Source organism: Silurus aristotelis (genome assembly GCF_946808225.1).
Source record: "Silurus aristotelis genome assembly, chromosome: 15".
Classification (NCBI taxonomy): domain Eukaryota; kingdom Metazoa; phylum Chordata; class Actinopteri; order Siluriformes; family Siluridae; genus Silurus; species Silurus aristotelis.
The window spans coordinates 7727563-7750283 of NC_139588.1; the positions used below are offsets into that span (position 1 = coordinate 7727563).

A 22721-nucleotide genomic window follows, 5' to 3' on the forward strand; every position below is an offset into this window, starting at 1 on the left:
TTTGAATTATTTACACTTTCACTTTACATTTACAAGATTCCGTCTGTTCAGATGATGACAAATTAAGTTAGATGAAATAATTAATTACACATTTCAAGCTTGACATGTTTTTTAGTCTGTTAGACAAAACAAGACTTATTTTATAGTATAATGTCTAGAAATATGTTTAATAATTTTATTTAATTTAATTCTATTTAAGCTACACTATAAGCACACAAGTATCGGGACACCTGACATTTCCGGCCGTGTTTCTTCTCCAAACTGTTACTATAAATTTGGAGACACAATTGTATAAGATGTCTTTGGATGCGATAGAGTTTAATTTTCCTTTCACTTGAACTAGGAGAGCCAAACCAGTTCCAGCATGACAATGCCCCATACACAAAGCCAGTTTAATGAAGATAATGGTTTACAACGGTTGGAGAGGAAGATCTTGAGTGGTCTGCTATAGAGGTCTGACCTCAATCCTACTGAACACCTTTGGGATGAATGTGAATGCTGACTGCACCTCAGGCCTCCTCACCTACATCAGTGCCTGATTTTAATAACACCCTCATAGCTGAATGAGCACAAATCTCCACAAACTGTAGTGGAAGATTGGAGGTTATTATAACGGAACATACAAATGTTATGGTCAGGTGTCCACTAATTGTTGCAGTGTTGACATGTTCATGTATTTTCATTTTGTTGCCTGGTTAACATTTGTTTGGCAGGGATAAATAACGCAAGCGTAGACGATTAAATCAGATTAAATGGCAGTCCGTGGTAACTTTATTAAATAAAAAAAAACACACACACACCCACACCTAGTTTACAACAATTTGACTTGTTTGGCCTGGCTCTCACACCAAATTCTGTGTTGATTAAAAAAAACATAACAAAAAAAAACCTTTATGAGGGCCATGTAGACTTGATGCGAGATTCAGAGTTGGACGACAGATCAGTATGATAAAGTGTAGTACAAATATAATATAATCTCTTCAAATAGGTGCGAAAGAAAGCTTTTAGTCTACAACCTTTATAATTAGTTATATTCACTGCAGCAGCTCCTGCAGATGTTTTGGACATGGATGGCAGTTAATTGTAATAGATTTCATGCCACCACCAGAAGCTTGTAATGTATTGACTGGCAGCTGTCTAATATGTGAAATGTAACCTTTAGTAAAAATGCTGTTGCGAAATCCATTTACATTCTTTACCAGAAATTTCATTTACAATGCATCCAATTTTAAACCAAGCTAATAAGAGCTAGAAAGGCAATTCAGGCAGGCGTTATAAGGCAACACGCTACAAGGTCAAGTTATTAAGCTATTAACGGATCATTTCTTTGGTATAGGATATAGACTCAAAGACTGATGTGTGAGGAAATCTGGATTGGCAGTTATTATCATTTGATATGAACATTAACTGAAGGTCTGGACCTCAATCTGCAGGACTGTATTCATTTTAGTGTGTATGTGACGTGTTTGTATGTGCGAGATATTTATTCAAGTACATGGCCCCGCATATTAAATCATATTTACCAACAAACATAAAACAAATAAAAGCAAATCTGATTGTTCATTTGCTTACAGTTTGGAAATTTTCCTTTTAGCAGATCACATATGAATACCTCAACTCAATTCTCCCTTTCGATCTGACTTTTAGTATCATGAGTATGTCTGGCTGTTAAATATAGACATACTCAATTTAGATTAAACGTTACAGGCTGTTGCACGGTCAAAAAAGGTCAAAGAAAAGTGTCCCACGGAAGAGGCCATGCATCATATATTTTTTTCTTTAGTTTCCTCATGATCACGACATAATTGTCTTGTGATCTCGATATAACAAATGTTTTCGTCTATGTGCCCGTTGGCACAAATGTTTATGGTTATTATCCATGATGCTGCCCCTGGGACATGCTCTTATGCTGAATACACAGTAGAACTATTGATCATGAGGAACTTTTTTTTTTTTTTTAAATAGAAAAAAATAATAATGCATGGCCTCTTAAGGCTTCCATAGTGCAGTAAGGGTTCAACATCGACCTAATCGACATTACACTGTCTTTGATTTCTTTAGATACGTTTTCTCCAATAAGTTGTTTTTTTTTTTCCCACCATAGCATATGTACCATTTTTCTCAGAAAAGAAAAGAGCTGACAGAGCACTCTTAATAACAGCATCTTGTCATTTGCCAATATAATACCACGTACAATGTAATTACAACCAACTCCTCAACACCCACACATATACATGCATACATTTATATACATCCAAGTAGAAGAATTCAGCAAATAACACCAATCTTAAAACAATACAAATTGGAGATTCAGAACCATACCGTTTGAGATATTTATTGCCATGTGTTTACAGGGACGAGAAGTCCGTCAAAACCGGAATCGAATCCAGTGAGAAACTGTGCATATCGAGAATAACCAGAGGAACTAAAGCGTGCGCTCTCAGCACATGCAAAACATGCTGTCATGCGATTCTCGTTCGTTCTTGTCACACTTTATCCATTTTTTTTCCCTTAGGCAAAAGAGACGGATAAAATAGACATTTCGATTTCTAAACTGAGAAATGATGAAAACAAACAAAAACATTTATCTGAATTGTGCAAACAAACGCTTGTTAGATTTTACCCCCTACTGCCCCGGTTTGTTGGTGGAAGTGAGGAGGTTGGAGGAGCATGTCATTAAACAAGCCACACATGGACACACAAACAAATACAAAAAAACAGGTTCCAGGTAGAACACCATGCGCCATCTAGAGACCGGTAATGGGTTGCACGTCTCATGGAACGTCTCTCTCTAAAATAAAACAAAACAAAAAAACAGCGACTCAGTAGGATACATTACACTGAAATCTTTTTTATTTTATTATTTTTTTATAAAATGACCCAGTGCTCAAACTAATAGGACCCCTTTCACCTTCATCATTACCCTGCTGAGAAATCACTCCATTTTTGACCTACGAGAAGTTTTATAGGAAGTCCTAAGAGGCCATGCATTATAATATTTTGCTTTCTTGTGATCTCGACATAACCAGAAAACCAATCTTCTTGTTCTTTTTTTGGCTTCTCCCATTAGTGTTCGCCACAGCAGATCATCCGTCTACACCCCCCCCCCTGTCCTCCACATGTGCCTCTTTCACACCAACTACCTGCATGTCTTCCCTCACCACATCCATAAACCTCCTCCTTGGTCTTCCTCTTTTCCTCCTTCCTGGTGGCTCCATCCTCAGCATTCTCCTACTGATATACCCCATGTTCCTCCTCTGCACATGTCCAAACCATCTCAAACAAGCCTCCCTCACCTTGTCTCCAAAACGTCCTACATGCGCTGTCCCTCTAATAAACTCATTTCTAATCCTGTCCATCCTCATCACTCCTAATAACCAGAAAACCAATCATTATGTCCAAATCACGAGAAGACAAATTTATCATCACAACTTAATTGTCTCGTGATCTGGACAAACATTGTTTTCAAGAGCATGTTCCGGAGCTCGTATTGTCCGGCTCCGCCCTCAACTCGTGAACCCTCGGTCGTCCGCACGTCTGCTGCTACAAACGGTTATGTTTATTAACCGTGATGCTGTCTCTAGAACATGCAATTATGCCGGATACACGGAAAAAGTAATTACCGGTACTGATCATGAGGAAACAATGTTTAGGTTGAGATCATTAGAAAACAAGCCAGATAAATATAACTCATGGCCCTGTAGGACTTCCGTAGTTTTAACCACATGATGCGAGTAAATCTTTACCAAGGGTCTGTGTGTTATACTACAGTTCCTTTTTTTCCATCTTATTTCTCTTGTATAGCCGTATGTATGTGTGGCTGTATGTGTGGCTGTATGTGTGGATATACGGCACCTCGGTGTGTGTGTGCTTGCGTTGCTCTTGTGTAGCCTGTACGCGCTTGGTGGCGATGAAGGCTGTCCAGAATGCTCTCGGACAATCGTCTCACGTCGCAGTGAGTCTCAGGATGTGAACTCACTGCCTCCAGATGCTGCAGGCCTCCTTCTTCTAAGAGCATGCTACAGTAGCGTGCAGCTACACACACACACACACATACGCATATTATAAAGATATTGTTACTAACATGTACAGATGAGTTCTCTGGATTGTTCTCACCATTCTTGCTGCACACATGTTGCATGGCCCAGGCTGCCCACAGCTGAACCCCAGGAGTCTGGAAGCACTCCAGCAAGGGGAAGAAAGGGTTAAATGATCTATAAAAAACACACACATTCAGTTTAACTTGTTTACTTGCACCAATTTCTAAGCAGCATCTCGCAGGGAAAAACACAAATTAAATGTGTGTTATGATTTGTTTTACCTGTAGGCCACCATTTCACATTCAGGCGTGGGCCATTTTAGGATTGCTGAGTGCTAAGGTACAAAAGCCACCAGTCAAACATTTTTTCACACACACACACACACACACTTTGGCACAATACTGCAAAATGCCTGTTCTGGCTTTACATTAGTCATCTTGCGCATAATCCTTTTCTACGATGATTGATCTAAGTAGAGACACTGACTATTTGAATCCTGAATATCAAAGCCAGATGCACAACATCTGATACAACTCTAAAACATGTCACTCTTAATGTATAGAACACATACCAGCTGCTCCAGCAGTGTGGTCCTGAGGGACAGGTCAAGAGTCCACACTGTCTCGCCTCGTGACGTGAGGTGAGCCAGGATCCCTGCTGCAAAGTAGCTGACTTCCACTTCAGGACTGTGCAACAGAGACCTGATGTGATCCAGAAAGCTTTGTACCATTAGCTCTCCATGCAGCTCGCCTACTTCGGCTATGTTGTTCTGAACCACACACAAAACCGGCGTTTATTAGATGGTTTGAATTGTCACACACACAGACACACACACACACACACAACACACACACACACACACACACACAACGAGTCTCTTACCAGTAAACCAAGAACCTTCTGCTGAATGGAAGACTCTGAAGGGAAAGACTGGAAAAAAAAAAAAACAAAGGAGATACCAGATTAACAAGAATTAAATTTTACCTCGAATTCCATAAATTCAGTTAAATATCAATATCTCAATATAGACACAATAAAAAAATTTAAAAAGGACATGTATTGCTTCCTGCCACATCACACCACCCAAACGTTTATTATTTTCCAATAATACATAATGAATTTTATTTTCTTGAAGATTAGCCAACATATGTTTTTTTAATGATTAAATAAATGATTTATCATTCATTTATTATAAAAGATGTCTGTGTACACATTGTTGGTTTCATTCCCCCATGCTAATCTTTCTTTCTGTATGCTAAAAGAAAGGATTTTCAGTTAGCCTTTACTTGTGTTACATTTGTAGAACCTTGTTTTTATTATTTCTGACACATTTTGAGTTCACCCTGATAAAAACTTTCTTTCGGCTTCTCCCATTAGGCGTCGCCACAGCGAATCATCTGTATTCATGATCCGCATGTTCGATTTGGCACGTGTTTTTACGCTGGATGCCCTTCCTAACGCAACCCTCCCCATTTATCCTGCTTTGGGACCGGCACTAAGAGAGCACTGGCTTGTGCAACCCGAATGGCTGGGGTTGGTTCCCTGACCGGGGATCGAACTCGGGCCGCAGCGGTGAGAGCGCCGCATCCTAACCACTGGCCCACCAGGGGACCATTTGAGTTCACCCTGATACAGTGTTAAAAATACAGATGCTTTAAACTGGTGTGTGTGTGTGTGTGTGTGTGTGTGTGTGTGTGTGTGTGTGTGTGTGTGTGTGTGTACCTCTAGCACGTTGATAAAAAGCTCTAAGCCCTGGTTTTCAATAAAATGCCTGCAGGTGGTAGGTGACTCGTCTGTTAAGTTCCACAGGGCACTGAGTGTGAACTTTAGTGTGGCATCCACTGTGCCCTGAGACGTCTTTTGACGCACAATGTGCAGGAGTTGCTAAAAAGTGTGTGAGAGAGAGAGAGAGAGAGAGAGAGAGAGAAAGAAAGACATTGCTGATGATTTAATAAAATAAATTGAATGAGTAATTCACATAGACTATGAAATTTATTTACTACACTACTCAATGCAGTCATATTAATACATGGTTCTGCCTCCATTTTGCTTTCAACTATCAGCCCATTCCTCCTCTCACTGGTTCACATAGAAGTTGTAAGTGTCTGCTTTCTGTTCTGCATTCAACGAGACGAAACCTTTGGACACTTGCGCTTTTTTTTGTTTTTCTTGTTGCTTTTTTATTTAATATGCTTTTAGTACATACTGTATGTTCACTTCAGATTTAAGCACGCAGGATCTTTTGAATTTGTCATTTGAAACAAGTATTAGGAAGGATGTAAGAATAAGCAAAGATTGTTTAAACAATATGTCAATATCATCATCATCATCATCATCAATCTTCTATTCCGATTTAGTTCTCCTATTAAACGTCCTGGTACAGAGATATGATATTTTCTTTTGATAAAGTGTAATGTGCCTGCGTTACTGTCAAAGAGTTACATTTCTGTTTCGTCTATTGTTCTAAAAGAGTTCTGATTCGTCTAAATTCTCACACTTTTTATTCTACATATTGAATCCCTATTTGCTATTTTTTGAAGTGTGCTTGTGGAGTTTCTCCTTCAGCCACAAGGACTTTAGAAAAATACAGCATCCAAAAACATATTGGACCAACTTTGAGGTAACAATTTGCAAAAGAACCACATAAGGCTGTAAATGTCAAGTGTCCCAATACTTTTGTCCAAATCAGTAAATATCATCAGAAAAAACGTGTCTGAGTATGTATTTACGATCTTTGTTTGTTTTCTATTAGTTTTGAGTTCATGAGGTAAGTTTGAAGGCCAGTTTATCCTGGAACATGGGCCACCTCTTGATGCAGCTGTGTCTTAGAGATGCAACTAATGGGTTAAAATGTATGCAGAGGTGTATAACGCTTGATATTCACCTTGACTATATATAGCTCTGCTCCCAACTGTGCTGTTTGCTCAGTAGACAGCTGAAAAGAAAAAAGAAACAATAGTTGTCAAATGCAGGGAATCTGCATGGAAACCGTGTCCTGGAACTTGCACTAAAAAGGTCAAGTTTAAAACCGAACTCACCTTAGCAGCCAAGATAGATATGATTGCCACTGCCATCCTCTGCATATTTTGATCTTCATGATTACATAGCCACTGCATGACCAGTTTAGCAGCTTCAAACCTGAGAGAAACGCAAACATAACCTACACTGTTCAACCCTTTACATACCTTTGAGGAAAAACAGCTTTGTTTGGTTTTGCTAACAAACAGTATATTTATAAAGATGGATTTCAGGAATTAGGAGATAAAGTGAATAGCTATACACGGACCTATTGAAGGGAACTTCCTGCAGAATACGGTCACTACACAGAGACAGCAAGCAGTTCTTCTGCAACTGCAGGAACAATATCCAAGAAACAAGTTAGTTCATCAAATATTTATACACAAAAGACAGTAACTTCCCATTAGGAAGGAATATGAAGAAGTCATATTTAGATTTCATCACTGAAAGGGCACACGTGTTTGTTCAATCAGGTTTAAAAAACACTGACACATTTTAATAGCCTTTAACAAAGTTGATGCAGATGATGTGACCGGTGTGTGTGTGAAGTGTGCATAATAAAAAGGAAAACTTAACAACGCAGCTCAATAGCCCAGTTTATTCTAGCTAAGCAACACTAGCTAAAATAAACACAATAGTGTGTGTGTGTGTGTGTGTGTGTGTGTGTGTGTGTGTGTGTGTGTGTGTGTGTTTAAATTCAAGCCATAGTTGATGCGAATGTGTTCTATGATTAGAGGTCGACCAATCAATCCGCACCTACAGTTTTTTAACAAAACAATCAACAAGTCATCAACAATAATCCATACAGATAGTTTTTCCGGGTTGTGTTATACAGTATAAGAGCAACCTTGAGGCAAATCACTGATACCATGTTTAGTTGATTTGAATTGTCTTTTTTTTAATGTTGCTTTTTTAATTTATTTTTAGTGTTAGTTTTTGTCACAGCTTGTATGTGTCTTTTATTTTCATTAATATTTATTAATTATTAAGTTCAAATACTCTTTTACATGGATCAAAGTTTAAATACTCTTTTACATGGAATGATATGTTTGTCTCTTTGTTTTTGTTTTTTTTAATCCAGTATCTATTTTTAAAACTATCGGTTGATTAATCGGTTATTGGCAAGTACGATCCAACCTAGCTATCGGTATCGGTCGACCTCTAGCTATGATGAAGGAAATCACAATCTCCTATTGATTACATTATTATAGATTTTTTTTTTTAAACCAGTGACCAAATACATAAACATAAAAAATTGCATTATAAATAATGTCAACTCGAACCAAATATGTTCTTTGAGTAGAATGTTTACCAATAAAAAAAAAAAAAGACCTTACGAAGACAACAGTCACTCCGTTATTAAAAATCAGGCTGATATTCGAATAGATTTGATTATATCCATAAAATGTATCTGTCCTGATGGGATCAGTAGAATTTATTTAGCATGTAAGGGCGTTACTGGCTGCAAACAATGGTAAGAAGCTACTGCGATTGAGCGTACCTGTTGGTGATTGGGGAAGGTCTTCATGGCCTCAAGCAGCAGCTGTGTGACTTCACCTAAGAGACGTACAGGCATTCCGTTTGCTAGGTCCTGCTTGGTGAGGTTGAAGACGCAAGCGCTGGCTGCCAACTGCACGTTCAGAGTAGAGGGGTGGTTCTTCATGCCTAAAGCTACCAGCTGGATTAAAACAGAGAATATAAATGATAAGAGTGTGAAAAGGAAGAGGTAGAAATTATATGTGTAGGTGTGTTGGATGTGTGAATTTTTTTTTACAGAAAAAGCAAATAAAAAAAAAAAAAGGATAAAGCGTATATAATTGTGTGTGTTTTAGAGAGTGGTGGAGAGATAGGGAATGAGTGACCTGTGATTCACCACACGGGTGAATAATCCATGTTCAAATTAAAGCTTAGAGCTGTGTGTGGGAGGACCAGAACGAAGGGGAGGAAGACAGCGAGGGCGATTTGCGCACGTACTTTGAGAATGTCGGGACGTGCTTTCTCCATCACGTATGTGAGATTGAAAAGATGGAAGAGCGCCTCCCTGACAAAGCCCTCCCTCTCAGTGTAGCGCCTCAGAGCCTCGCAGATCTGAGTCTCATTGGCCTCCCCGGTCACCTGCAAACGCAAACAAGAACTATTCCAAATTTCAAAGCTTTTAATTCAAATGAAGGAAATGGAAAACAATGGAAATCCGCTTGTAATCGTGCATCACACCAGCCAATAAATATATATTTTTTTTAATCAAAGCAATTGTACATTATGTAAGTCCCTGGAAGCAAAACCTTGGAAATTTCCACCTGAATACTTCTGGGCTCCTGGGAAAATCAACATTAAACAAGAATCCGTCATTTGCAAACAACATAAACCTTTTTATTACCTTATTCTCTCATCGAACAGAACAACTCACTGCTTCTATACAGAATATTAATGACTGAATGTTTGACTTCCTGTATGCGTGACTAAGCTGACCTTTAATGTTCCCTCTCCGGACAGAAACTCGGAGAAGCCGGCGTTCGTAGCAAGCAGGCCAACAAATGTCATTCCTGGCCGCTCATCGACAAAAGACCGGACGGCCGCGTCTGCCACCTGCTTTCGCCCCGAGAGGTCCAGAGACACCAGAGCAGGCAGGATGCCCGGTGTTTTCAGAAGCTGCCAGGCTATATCTGACATGAACTGCTTGTCATCTGAGATGTCCAAATGCTGCAGACCCTCCAGCTTAAAATAATAAATAGATAAAGAGAATAACTGGAATAGAAACCAAAGCTACGGCATTCAATCAAGAAAGAATAAGAAGTACACACCAAAATCTAGTGGAAATCTTCCCAGAAGAGTGAAGGATATTAGAACAGCAAATGGTGACTAAATGTGCAATAAGAATGGAATTGATCAGCACATACAAATCTTATATCTGAAATCTTGTGTGTCCACAAAGTAGTGTAGTGTGTCCTAATCAGGCTTGTCTTCTGTTTTCTCCATCCTACTATAAAGAATAATTTCAGGCCTAATCCAGAAGTGGATCTGATGCTCCAAATAGTGATTTCCTATGCAGGTGTGCTTTATATATAATTTATATAGAATTTTTTGCGCTACAAATAACGACTAATGTTATCGCTGCTTGTTCCATGCGTATAAATGAATACAGGTAGTCCCTCTGACAAACTACTGGCAAAATCACTCTGCATGGAGACTGTGGAATAAATCAATTTTCATTAAATAAATAAATGTTTCTTTTCCATATCAATATTATTTGCTATCGTCATGCAGATCTGACATCGACTTTTTCCTTTCTAGTGAGCGCATGCTGACCTGGCTGATTACGGCCAGTAGTTGTTTCGAGCTCATCTCCAGCCGTTTGAGCTGGTGCATGGTGAGGTAGCGCAGCCTGTCCTTGCAGGTCAGCAGAGGGGTCAGGTTGGTTACTGATGTGTTCGAGATGTCCAGGCTCTCCAGACGGGGCAGTGAGCACACATCAACCAGCCCTGAGTCATAGAAGTCCACGTTGGACACACTGAGCGCTCTGAGGCCCTGCAACGAGCTGAAGCATCGGCCGCTCGACTCCTCCAGCGAGGACATGCTCAGGCCGTTGAGCACGAGGCGCTGCAGGCTCTCGCGTGCGGCCTTGCTAGCCGACAGGCAGCACAGGATATCAGTGATGGTGAGGTCTGCGTTGACATGCGAGGCGTCGAGCTCCAGCAGGCGGTGCAGGCATAGGGCGCGTTCGAACGCCTCTGCTGAGATGCGAGCAGTACGGATGCATGCGCGACGCAACCGGAGCTGCCGGCTGTTACGGAAAATCCCCACCGTACTGTCGTTCAGCAGCCCTGTAAAAAAGGAACAGGAGAAGTTTTAGCATGTTGTTATGTGTGTATTAAAATGCTCTTCCTTTTTACAAGGATGATCTACATTTCTTTATTCGGTCATTATTATTTTTATAGACGAACGGTAAATGCCAGTGTAGTCAGCTTTAATCCTCGTTGCACATCCTATAGATGACTGATTCTTCTTCTTTTTGTAGGAGAATTCAGTTGTGCTCACCCTCTGTGGCCATCTTGCAGAGCAGCTGGTCAGCCAACTCCTGAGGGAAGACCACAAGATCACGGAGACACAGAGAGCCGTCGCCCTGCTTCACGCAGAACCGATCCAGTCTGGAGCTCACCAGTGACAGGCACATGTCGGTCAGTGACGCTGGGGATGCCTCATCCTGAAACACACGCGGCATGGGGTTTCAGTGATGCTTCATCTATAAACATCTTGTTTTTAGTTGGATTTTTTAACTCCACCAAAGTCAAAAACATTCTGTGTAATGGCTCGGTTGAGGAGTTTCTTTGTATCGGTATCGCAAAAGCCGACACCGGCATCAGACTTCAGAAACAAAACTTTAAGCGATCCTAGTTTATAGTCTACATCACAACAATGACAACTGTTTATACAACACCATGATACAAATAGTCTACAGACTGCAATACTAAGATAGACTGGGACAAATGACTTATCCAGCCTTATGTGGGTCTTCCCCAAACTGTTACAGCGAAGTTGGAGACACAATTGTATATGAAGTCTTTGGATGTGGTACCATTACATTTTTCATCCACTTGAACTAGGAGACTCAAACCTGTTCCAACATGACAATGCGCCTGTGCACAAAGCCAGATCCATGAAGATATGCTTTACATGGGTTCAAATGGAAGATCTTGAGTGGCCTGCTATAGAGCTCTGACCTCAACCCTACTAAACACCTTTCGGATGAATAAACAGGCAGTTTCAGGACTTCCAGGTCATCTCTGGTGGGAAAGGTATTATCTGCTTGATTCTCCGGTTTCCTCCCACCTCCCAAAAAAATGGCACCTGCTAATGTCAAGTGCTGGTAACTAAAACCCACCCATCTCGTACCTGGGTTTAAAAGGTTTTTAAATATGAATGAAGAGCAATCCATGAAATGCAGAGTGGTTACTGAACCATGAACAAAACAATTAACAAAACCGCACCGCAGGACCAATAAATGTCTATAGAGTTAAATGCCAATTTGGGCGAGGTCAGTTGTCTGAGACCCTTAACACTAATCCTGATCCTCCAGTCTGTTGCACGACTGCTTTTAAATGGAGCAAAAAAATCCGACAGACATCTGTAGTAAAAAAAACTGAATTTTATAGTAGCCTTAATTCAAAAAATAATAAATAAATGGAATATTGCGAAATAGACCACCGATTAAAAGGTCCATGGTCTGAGATAAGAGACGCTGAAGATGATTAAAGCAGTGTCGTAAATATCAAATTAGCTTCAGTGGAAGACTAATAATTGTCTACTGTATAGGAAGAAAGCTGTAAGAGGTCAATGGTCCAAAAAAGAGAGACTCTGAAAATGATTCAATCGTGACTGCTTTTGTACTTTGGTAGAAGACCAAATGAATGTCTATAGCAAAAAAAAAAACAAAAAAAAAAACCCGGGCTGTAAGAGACCAGTGGTCTGAGATAAGAGATGATTAAATCAGTCCAGCTCGTTTTGAAGCAGCTTCAATCTCTGAGGTCTGAGAAGAGAGAGACGCTGAAGATGATTCAATCAGGCTTTTAAATGAGCTTTGGTAGAAAACCAGTGGATGTCTATAGGAAGAAATACAATTTGGTCAACTGACAATGACATACAACTAAATCATCTGTATCTGTATCATAATTGGTGTAATTTAGACGATATTTGTAAACAGTTTCAGACATAGCAATAGATTAGAAAAAGTTGTTAATGCATTTCTCAGGTTACATAACAGTCTCTCATGTTAGACACAAACACAATTGTAGCTTTAGGTAGTGATCAAACTGATAATAAAAGACAGAAGGCTTAAATGCCATGAATGTGAGCTGTCATGTAATTCAGATCAGTAATATTTACAATTGTCACCATCTGATCTGAGATGTGTTCGTGTTTCTATCAAAGCCAGACGTTATAACAGCGCTACTCGACACCTTCTTACCATCGTGATGCAGCACGACTGTGGTCCAAAAACACCAAATACAATCCGAAACGATGGTCCTAACTAGCGATGTTGATGATCCTAACTAGCGCTCGGCTTCCATGGACACCACGGCTTTACATAGTTCTCGGATGATCATCAAGAAGCGCCATCTTCTCTCCAGCGAAAACATTTCTCCCCACCTTCGCTGCCAGGTGCATGATATTCAAACAGGAACCAGTTAATATCCTTCCCCCTGTTTCTTTGTTGTTGTTTTTTGCAATTCTGCTCGATTGGCTTTGCCTCGACAAGTAAACAAGGTCATAACGTAGAAAACAAATCGCAGTTGGACAGAGGCCGGACGTACGGAAGCCCGTTGGAATCAAAATGGTCAACGTTTAAAAAAACACCTCCTTCACCCTATCTCGGTGCACTACATAGGGAATGATATAACAACATCAACGCGCTATTCGAGTGCACTCCAAGAAGCAAAACTACTCCATTTTAACGGCAACCCTGTTGAAAGCCGGAAGAACGTGTTTTCTAGCGCCGGTGTATTTGAGGTTTTCTAACGCTGTTCTGTTTTAATAATAAATATTTATATTTCATTTGATCAGCAATCGGATTATAACTATTCCTCATATTTTTTGTTCAACCCGGAAGAGTTATAGTATTTTTTTATTTTTTTAAACCAGCAGTGATCAAGGTCACGCGTTTACATGCCCTCACGTGTGAGATCTCCAAGCAAGGGATCGCAGGTCTGGTTACAATGGCAGGACTGATTAATTTTGAGGACGAGAAAGAAGTGAAGGAGTTCTTGGACAACTTGGGAGTGGAGTACAGATACCAGTGCTACAAGGAGAAAGACCCTGAAGGTGTCGTAATGTCTAACTGAGAGCTGTCCCGTGCCTGCAGTGCTGAAAGGACAATCAGGATATAGTGGCTGGGGTTTCCCCTTGTAATGTTTTGTGTGTGTGTGTGTGTGTGTGTGTGTGTGTGTGTGTGTGTGTGTGTGTGTGTGTGTGTCAGGTTGTCAAAGGTTGGCAGATTACTTGGAGGGGGTGAAGAAGAACTATTCCCAGGCTGCTCAGGTTCTTAAGCACAACTGTGAGACTTACAATCACTCTGAGAGCTGCTACAAGCTTGGAGCCTACCATATCACAGGCAAAGGTCAGACCCTCTCTCTACTGAGCTTGAGTGTTATAGCAAATGTTTCTGTTGTTACATGTAATAAATAAAATACAGCATTTTTTTAAATCAGTCTAAAGGTTAACATGCCCATCAGTCCACAAATGGTTCAGTCCGCCCTATAATTATACTCTGGCTAGTCCTAGTACAATGCAGGAGCTTTAATAAACAGTCAGTGGTGGATAAAATACACAAACCATGCACTTTGAGTTTAATGTAGAAATACACTAAGTAATATGTTACTCCAGTAAACGTAAACATTCTCCCTTTAAACTTTCATTTGAGTGAAAGTACTAAAGAAATCCTGTCCTTTTATTATTTTTGTCACATGGCTCTTTGTTTAATCAACTTGGTTTATGTGAAAAGACTCTTTTACTCTCAGCACACTGATCTATCAACAAAATGATATTAATGAGTCAAACACGGACATCTATTCAAATTATCATGAGCCCAAAACCTTCTTTTCAACTACTTAAAAAAATATATATAATCACGTAAATGAGGACATGGTTGTTGTGGCGAGTTCGAGTCAGGAGTTTCTTTCATCGTTTATTCCTCTCTAAATGTTCTGCTTGCTGTAAGTAGAAACCACAAAGCGGAAAGTAAAACAAGTTCAAAACAGAGCGCACGCTCGACTCTGATTGGTTGCTTGCTGCGTGTTTGACCAGCTACGTTTTTATCCACATATAAATAAAAAGGAACGACTGATTTCGCAAAATGTAGTTGAGTAAAAAGGATGTGATATTTGACTTTGAAATTAAGTAAAAAAAAAAAAAAAGATGTAAAAGTCTCCCCAAATGGAAATACTTCAGTGAAGTACAGATACACGAAAAAACGTTAAATTACATTTACGTTAAATTAAATTTTTTTACTGTGTTTATATATATATATAGTGAAATAAATCCAGGCTCTCCCTCAGTATGAATGTTCTTTCCCTAAAAAAAAGTTTAACCAGTAGAACATATTTGAGGTATTAATTTCTCTTTGTACTATTATACATAATGATTCTGGCCACCTGGGCCCCTAGGGATCTTTAAATGTCAATATAAAAATCATTGGGATAGGCTACACAAGTTTTGTATGTACATATATTACCCATCCATTTTTATAGGAACACCTGTCCTAATCTTTCAATCATTTCGGAGCAGCACAATTAACCAAAACCGATCAGACACTTCAGATAACCTTCACCTCAAAAGTCAGAATTAAATCAAAGTTTCAGTCTCTGTGACTTTTTACTGTGCGATGGACAATGACACCAAACGATTTAGTTTAAGTATTATATAGTTGTTTACACAGAATGGTGTGACATGCAAGAAAACACTGAGATAACGAGAGTTCTATGGGCAGAAACGGTTTCTTTGTAAGAGAGGGTTCGAGCAGATTGGTTTGAGCTGACAACAAGCATAACTCGTGTAGAAAATCTCTCTTTATACCCATACGGTGAGCAGAAAAGCATCACAGCACCTACTGAACATCAAAACTTAAGATGTATGGGCTGCAATAGCAGAAAACCTGATCAGGTGCCCCATGTGTTTGCGCAGACAACGTGACAGTCGAAGATTAGCAAAAAATACTGTCCAGTATTTGTGAGTGAGTCTGTGCCTGTAATAGTCTCAGATTCTTATTCCTAGTGGACAGGAGTGAACCTGATTTAGACTTCTGCTCTGGTAGGTCATCATTTCAACCTTTTTTATGCTGTGTGGTCCGAGATGCTTTTCTGCTCCACATGGTTGTACAGAGTGCCTATTGTAGTCACGATAGAATTTTGTAAGAGATCATCAGATTTTAAAAATGTTCTTTTACACCTTTTTTTCTTTATTCTTATTATTTATGTTTGATGGGAACATTAATTGAAGCTCTTAGCATCAGGAATTTCAGCAGGATTTTTTACATTACGCTGCTACCACACAATTAGATATTTACATATAATAGTATGTAATATGTATGTAATAATAAAGTGGATGGTGTGTGAATTTTATTTGTTTAGTTTAGAGTTTAGTTTGTTGTACTGATACAATAAAACATTCCCTCAGGTGTCTCTGAAAAATGACAGAAAAAGACATGCAAAATCAAATAACATGTCTACTTTCTACAATTATGGTAAAGATAAGTGTAAATCATTTGCTAAAAAGACATCGATAAACGTACAATGTTTTTGAAATGAGAAAATCCGAAATTTTGATAGTGTTTACCAAATCCCTCCACACTGTTAACAGCTGCATCGTTCTTGCTTTTCCAAACCAGGTGGTGTGGCTCAGTGTTTAAAGAGTGGCTACTCTTGCTTTCTCAAGGCATGCAATACCAATGGAAAGAAGTCAGTGGATGCATGCCACAATGTCGGTTTGCTCGCCCATGACGGCCGAGCCTTAGAGGCTGGTCCGGACCCTGTGACGGCTCGTCTCTACTATAAGAAAGCCTGTAAAGGAGGGTTTGCTCCTAGCTGTTTTAATTTGAGTGCCCTGTACATCCAAGGCTCAGAAGAAGTGGACAAAGACATGCCCAAGGCCCTGAAGTATGCCGCGCGAGCCTGCGAGCTGGGCCACGTTTGGGGCTGCTCCAATGCCAGCCGCATGTACAAACTCGGCGATGGCACCAAGAAGGACGATGAGATGGCAGACAAGCTGAAGAACAGAGCAAAAGAACTTCACGGACAACAGAAAGAGCAGCAGCTGAAATTTGGCGAGTGAGCTTGAGAGTAATGCAAGATTCAGAGGGATATTTGGGTTCTCAGTGTTTTACACTCACTTTTTAAGATATGGGAGGTTTAAAAGCTTCATAATATGTGTATTAGAGCCATTGATGGTTGCCAATTCAGTCAAAAGATTTTGTATGTATGTTCCAATTTGTGAATCTGTCCAAATATCTGGGACATTAATGTTAATAAATAAGATGTTTGTTGAACTTACAGCACATGGTTTATTGTATGATTTAAGTGGACTTGTAACTTGAGTCAAGGGGCAAAAATTTCTTGATCTTGTCCAAGGAAAAAACATCTATAGAAGTTCTAATTGTTATATTATGAACATAATTTATTTGACGCGTATAAGTTTATTCCTTTCATTATTTGTTCCTGTTTTGTAGGGCTGCAATTATTTTAATAATCGATTAATCTGAGAAACTAGTTTGTTTGTTTGTTTTTAATTACCGTATTTTCCGGACTATAGTCCGCTACTTTTTTCCCACGCTTTGAACACCGCGGCTTAAACAATGAAGCGGCTATTTTATGTATTTTTCCTGGGTTTTTCCCGGTTTCACAAACTTCAAGCCAAAAAAAACTGAGCCCCATAACATTAGACCAATAAAATTGCCGAACGGGTTCCAGTGAACCAATGAAACTGTTTATATTAAATCAGATGCGCTCCCACTGAATCGGGCCGCACCACATCATAAATATGGATGAGGTTCCTCTGGCGTTTGACCTGCCGCTCACTCGGACTGTCTAAAGGAAATGCGAATCATTCGTCACGCTGAAAACAACCGGGCATGAAAACACACACTTCACCTGTGTTCTGAGCTGCACGGCATCGGGAGAAAAGATTCACCAATGGTGATTTTTAAACGCACGACGATGCCTAAAGAAAAACCCTCGAGAGAAATAGTTGTAAAAGGAAGGAGGAAGACAGTGAACAGTGACTTTCTTGGTAGGCTACTGTTTAGATACAAGCCGTGTAACAGACACTGTCTTTTATTAAAGCCTGTGTAAAGTTCATTAGTTTCAGTGTAGACACCTGCGGCTTATAGACAGGTGCGGCGTATTTATGTTCAAAATAAAAATCTTTGTAAAATTCAGTGGGTAAGAAACACGGTAAGAAAGAAATTACGGTAGATGTTTTGTTACAACTATATTAATCCCTAATTCTAGGTTGTTTTTTTTTTAATTAATATTTACAAAAGTGTACTTAAAAATGCAAAAGCCACATATTGAGTTTAACTATCTTTAACTTTGACATTTTAAAGTTTATAGTTTTATAGTTTGAGAAATGCATCGGGGATTTCCTTTAAACAAATTTCCTCATGCTGTGTTGTTTCTTTCTGTCAAATACAAAAAAAAAAAAAAAAGCATTTATGCATGAAAGGTGAAGCAATATATGTAAATCAACATTTGTGTTGTATTTTGCAGATGGCAAGTTGACAGTAGTGCTTAAAATAATCTATACAAAATATAATACAATATTGTTTTGACATTATTTTTGTCGATAGGTTGTTGCAGCCCTACTATTTTGTGTTTCAAGGCGTTAGATGATAAGCAACTGACAATTACAACTTCTTGTAATGACATTTAATAAATCATGGCACCCTCAGCTGTGCTTTTTTGCAGAATCCACTTTAAGAAGCACAATCCCTTAAGGTACTCTGAATGTGATAAGTCACATGTGATAAGTTTAGCTTTGATACAGTGAAATATTGGATATAGTTAAATGTTTTTAAGATCACCTGTTGCATCATAGACCCACTAGAATTTTTTGCTGATCTAATTTAATCTAATCTCATCTAATCCAGTCTAATAAATCATATTATGTGGTTACTAATGTTACACTGTTGTTTAACCAGAATATGTTCTGATAATTGTTAGTACATCGGCATACATTTGTATCATGAAAATAATACAGCTTTTCAAATTACCTACTTGTTTTCTGTTAAAAACAGTACAGTCTTGTGTGAGTGCTAAGCCACAAAATAAATTCACAAGTGTGGGTTACTATGGGCAAGATATTTGCTACTATATTTCATACAGTGCTTTATATATCACATTACATCATAGTTAACTACTACTTGTATTTTTTTTTTTAATCCAGCTGCAACATTTTATCCTAGAAAGGATTGCAGTGAATCCCATGAACATAAATCATACTGAAAACCATTATTGGATGCCTGTGATCTCAAACTGTTGCACAGTCTGGATGTGAGGCCTTAATGCTTCGTAACCTCTTTCCAATTGTTTTGGCTTTGCTGAGGCAGTGTGTGATGTAAATGTCCGTGATAGCGGGGAGAGAGACTCCTTTGATTTTCTCGCCGACCTCACAATCCTCTGTAGGGTCTTGTTATCCAAGACGGTGCATTTTCCAAACCAGGTAGTGATGCAGCTGCTCAGGATGCTCCCGATGATCCCTCTGGAGAACATGGTCAAGATGGGTGGAGGGAGATTTCCTCAGCCTTCTCAAAAAGTAGAGACGCTGCTGGTATTTCTTGGTGATGAAGCTGTTGTAGAGTGACCAGGTGAAGTTCGCCACCAGACGAACACCAAGGAATTTGGTGCTCCTGACGATCTTTACGGAGGATCCATCGATGATCAGTAGAGAATGGCTGTTTTGTGCTCTCCTAAAGTTAACAACCATCTTTTTAGTTTTGTCAATGTTCAGAGAAAGGTTGTTGGCTCTACATCAGCTGTTGTACCTCCTCTCTGTATGCTGATTCGTCGTTCTTGCCGATGAAACCCACCACGGTCGTGTCATCGGCGAACTTGATAAAGTGGTTCGAGCGGTGCGTTGCTACACATTTGTGAGTCAGCAGAGTGAACAGCAGTGGACTAAGCACACATCCCTGAGGGGCCCCAGTGCTGTGTGGTGGTGCAGGAGATCCTGTCCTAGGATCCAGTTGCAGAGGGAGACATTTAAGCCCAGTAGGGTTAACTTTCTCAATCAAGTGAGAAAAAACAAACAAAACAGTTTCTGATTTATGTCAACTAATGCCATAAGACAAAGTCATAGACAAGTTATTACTTTTTTAAGAAAATACAACAACAGCAGGGTAATCAAAAAGCATTTATTAATCTGATTAGTTAATTAACTTACCACTTGGCATAACTATGTAGGTTTTTGGCAGCTTGTGTTCCCAAACCTGTTCCTGAAGTACACACTGTCCTGTGCATTTTAATTAGATGTTAATTCTTATTCTATTGGCTGCATCATTTTGATCTGAGCTGACCACATATCTTTTGCAGCCAGGAATACATTTAACTGTAAAATAGTTTGTATTTTTTTTTTTTTATGTGTTTTGCACAGGGCCTGTGAAAAGTCTTTTATGGTTTTTGAGAGACACATTCGTGTTCGTTTTGGTTTTTATGCAACAAGCTAGGTCATAACAGTATAAAGATTATGTTGACCAAACAAATATATAAATGTAGAGATGTTACACTCTATTTTCATAGAAAAACCCTTCCTAAGTATGAATAACAGACACATGCTTGAGATACGGACAGTTCATTTCTCCAAATATATCAGCTGAAATACATTGTAAAATACCTATATTAATATAATAAATTTGCATGTTCTCCAAATATATACATAGCTACATGTTTTTTGATTCTACAAAACCTTATTATTGTTCAAGGTAAGTTTTAGTTTTCCTAAGCCTAATGAAAATGATTACCATTTTGCATATAAACAAATGGAACATGCAAGTGTCTCTCAAACCCAGAATATATCAAAATCTACCAGAATATACAAAAATAATGATAATGACAAATAATCAGACCTCTTGGCTATGCTCAGAGCTCCCACACCCTGCTTTGAGAAACTTTACTGTATCCATCAAGTTTCCAACCTTGTTCCCAGAAAAAACCCAGGTTAAGTATTTACCTTCCTGCCAACTCACCTTCTTTAACAAATCAGCTAATAATCAGTACTTCTTCAGGGTAAAAGTGGGTGTGTTTTGAACAGACTAAACAGTAAAATGTTCAGAACAGGACGTTCTTCAGGAACAAGGATGGGACAAAAAAAAAAAAAAAAAAAGACAAAATAATTTTTAAAACCAGATGTTCTTTTCTTGTTCTGTCTTCAGGAAAATGCAGCTCTACCTCTGCCATGTAAATCTGTATTATGTGACTCTTAGGACACACCTCGGTGTTTGTAGTGTTGTGAGCAGTGATGCTGAGAGAACACACTCGAGAAACAGTTTAGCAAGGAGAAATCAATCTACATATCGAATATTGCTCACAAATAATTGGCCACTTTCTAAATAATAAAAGTATAGTGCATCAAATAATAATAATATGCATATACAAATACATCGTTTTTGCCAATGCAAATGCGTTTTAAAAAGACGCTTCGCGATACAAATGCCAACTTATATCCGATGCACAGTTTCTTTTTAACTCGATGCATCACATCTTTAACTTTCATGCCGATGCACCGATGCGAATCAGTTGATAGACCTACAGTTTGGAAAAGGAACCAGCAGGGGGAGCTAAACTCAAACTAATTTGCTTTATATTGAGAAAAAAAAAAAACACAAAAAACCCCTAACTATTTTAGGACAATACTTTGCATAGAAACATGGATTCGAGCAATGCATTTTTTTTTTTTTTTATTCCATATTTTTTTATTTTATTGCATGTTACATTGGAGATCTCGGGTCAATTGATTAGAGAGCAGAGACAGGATTGCAATTGAGCTCGCGCCATCAAGGAGCAGAAGGAGGACACCGGGGCCTGGAAACACGCTCTGTGCGTGTGAATGCGCGCGCACGACCCACACCTAGGCGGCTCTACCGACACCCTCGTTGCAATTGTTTGGGGTTAAGCTTCGCAGGAAGGCGCGCGCGTGTGGACCGAAAAGCAACCGCCCGAAGCTCCGCCTACCGCCTACTCCCGCAGTTCAACCAGCACGTCTGCGCTCGCGGAGCTCCGCGCTCAGGTCTCCAGCCGCACTCTTAATAGGATTTTGTGGTGCTTTTTGTGTCGAAAATCTACCGCAATTGGAACAGGAGGTAAAGTGCATGTTTTTGTTTGCCTTTTCAAAGCTATGCGTTAATGCTCAGAAGCGGTAGATGAAGGTCCCAAAAGAAGAAGAAGAGGGAGAAGAAGAAGAGGAGGAGGTCATATTCCTTGCTAGCGTGAATAGCTAAGCTGAGCTAGCAAACCACTGAGCTCGGACGGTTTACTGCATACTCTTAAGCACTTGCGTTATTATTTAATGATGCTTGTAGTTGGTTTTAGGGTTCATGCATTTTTTTTCCCTTGAAAGTATTTTTTTTTCTTTCTTTCTTTCTTTACTCCACGTTTTGCAGGACTCCTATATTTGGGGTGCCATAAATTTGCAGCAAATGCAATGCATTCTGTGCTTGCTAGGGTGTGTGCTTTATCTGGCTGTTTGTTATTGGGGGGTTTTAGGGTGGGTGTGTGTGTGTGTGTGGAGAAAGAGATCTCAGACCAACAATACACAGAAACAAGAAAGAGTTCATACAGTTCGCATACTGCCAACTTGACACACCGCCCGCGTGCACGCCGTGTCCAGCCTCCACTCCTTATATTTAACTTTCAAATCAGTCACATGTAAGAGCTCCAGGACTCGACTAGTTCCAGAAAGGCTTTGTTGAACAAGGGATGTTGTTGGGATGGCGCTAATCGTCCACCATGAAGGCCCATCACGCCCTCTGTGTGAGAGATTGCATGCATATGCACAGAGAGAAAAAGCACCAGCATGCAGAGCTTCACTGTTTCACCTGTTTCATACACTGACCTCTGTGTGTTTGTGTGTTTAAATCCAACTTGATTAATCGATACCAGTGACTGAAAACATGCACAGGTCATG

At 39.4% G+C, this 22721-nt stretch overlaps 3 protein-coding genes across 6 annotated transcripts in view; 2 read left to right on the forward strand and 1 right to left on the reverse strand.

The window, feature by feature from the left end:
• Positions 1–743: 743 nt before the first annotated feature.
• Positions 744–13383, reverse strand: zyg11 (zyg-11 family member, cell cycle regulator; the record flags this gene model as incomplete). 2 transcript variants are annotated; one of them, XM_083561848.1, is made up of 16 exons in its annotated part: positions 744–2791; positions 3856–4035; positions 4117–4214; positions 4322–4374; positions 4612–4809; positions 4923–4970; positions 5763–5924; positions 6925–6975; positions 7079–7178; positions 7327–7391; positions 8560–8736; positions 9033–9173; positions 9528–9773; positions 10365–10879; positions 11094–11259; positions 13021–13383. In XM_083561848.1, the coding sequence occupies 16 exons, from the start codon at positions 13021–13023 to the stop codon at positions 2775–2777; spliced, it is 2220 nt and encodes a 739-aa protein (XP_083417974.1). In that variant the 3' UTR covers positions 744–2774. The 2 variants fall into 2 exon arrangements, with proteins under 2 accessions (XP_083417974.1, XP_083417973.1); XM_083561847.1 differs by lacking the exon at positions 13021–13383 and having other exon boundaries at positions 11094–11277.
• A 105-nt stretch (positions 13384–13488) lies between these two features.
• coa7 (cytochrome c oxidase assembly factor 7) lies at positions 13489–18811 on the forward strand. 2 transcript variants are annotated; one of them, XM_083561850.1, is made up of 5 exons: positions 13489–13562; positions 13695–13874; positions 14029–14169; positions 16435–17336; positions 18017–18811. In XM_083561850.1, exons 2-4 carry the CDS (start codon positions 13769–13771, stop codon positions 16875–16877), a joined length of 690 nt encoding a protein of 229 aa, XP_083417976.1. In that variant the 5' UTR covers positions 13489–13562; positions 13695–13768; the 3' UTR covers positions 16878–17336; positions 18017–18811. The 2 variants fall into 2 exon arrangements, with proteins under 2 accessions (XP_083417976.1, XP_083417975.1); XM_083561849.1 differs by having other exon boundaries at positions 13506–13874.
• A 2761-nt stretch (positions 18812–21572) lies between these two features.
• Positions 21573–22721, forward strand: part of ralgps2 (Ral GEF with PH domain and SH3 binding motif 2) — a 97363-nt gene continuing 96214 nt past the window's right edge. For both annotated transcript variants that reach the window (XM_083563339.1, XM_083563340.1), the window contains exon 1: positions 21573–21897. The gene's annotated coding sequence lies outside the window, so the exon portion shown is untranslated. The remainder of the gene's footprint in view (positions 21898–22721) is intronic.

Bases quoted from the DNA above. Each gene is read 5' to 3' on its own strand.
- coa7 (XM_083561850.1), top strand. From the start codon at position 13,769: ATGGCAGGACTGATTAATTTTGAGGACGAGAAAGAAGTGAAGGAGTTC. The intron at 13,875-14,028 runs GTGTCGTAATGT...TGTGTGTGTCAG, and splicing joins CAAGGAGAAAGACCCTGAAG to GTTGTCAAAGGTTGGCAGAT. The intron at 14,170-16,434 runs GTCAGACCCTCT...TTTCCAAACCAG, and splicing joins CTACCATATCACAGGCAAAG to GTGGTGTGGCTCAGTGTTTA.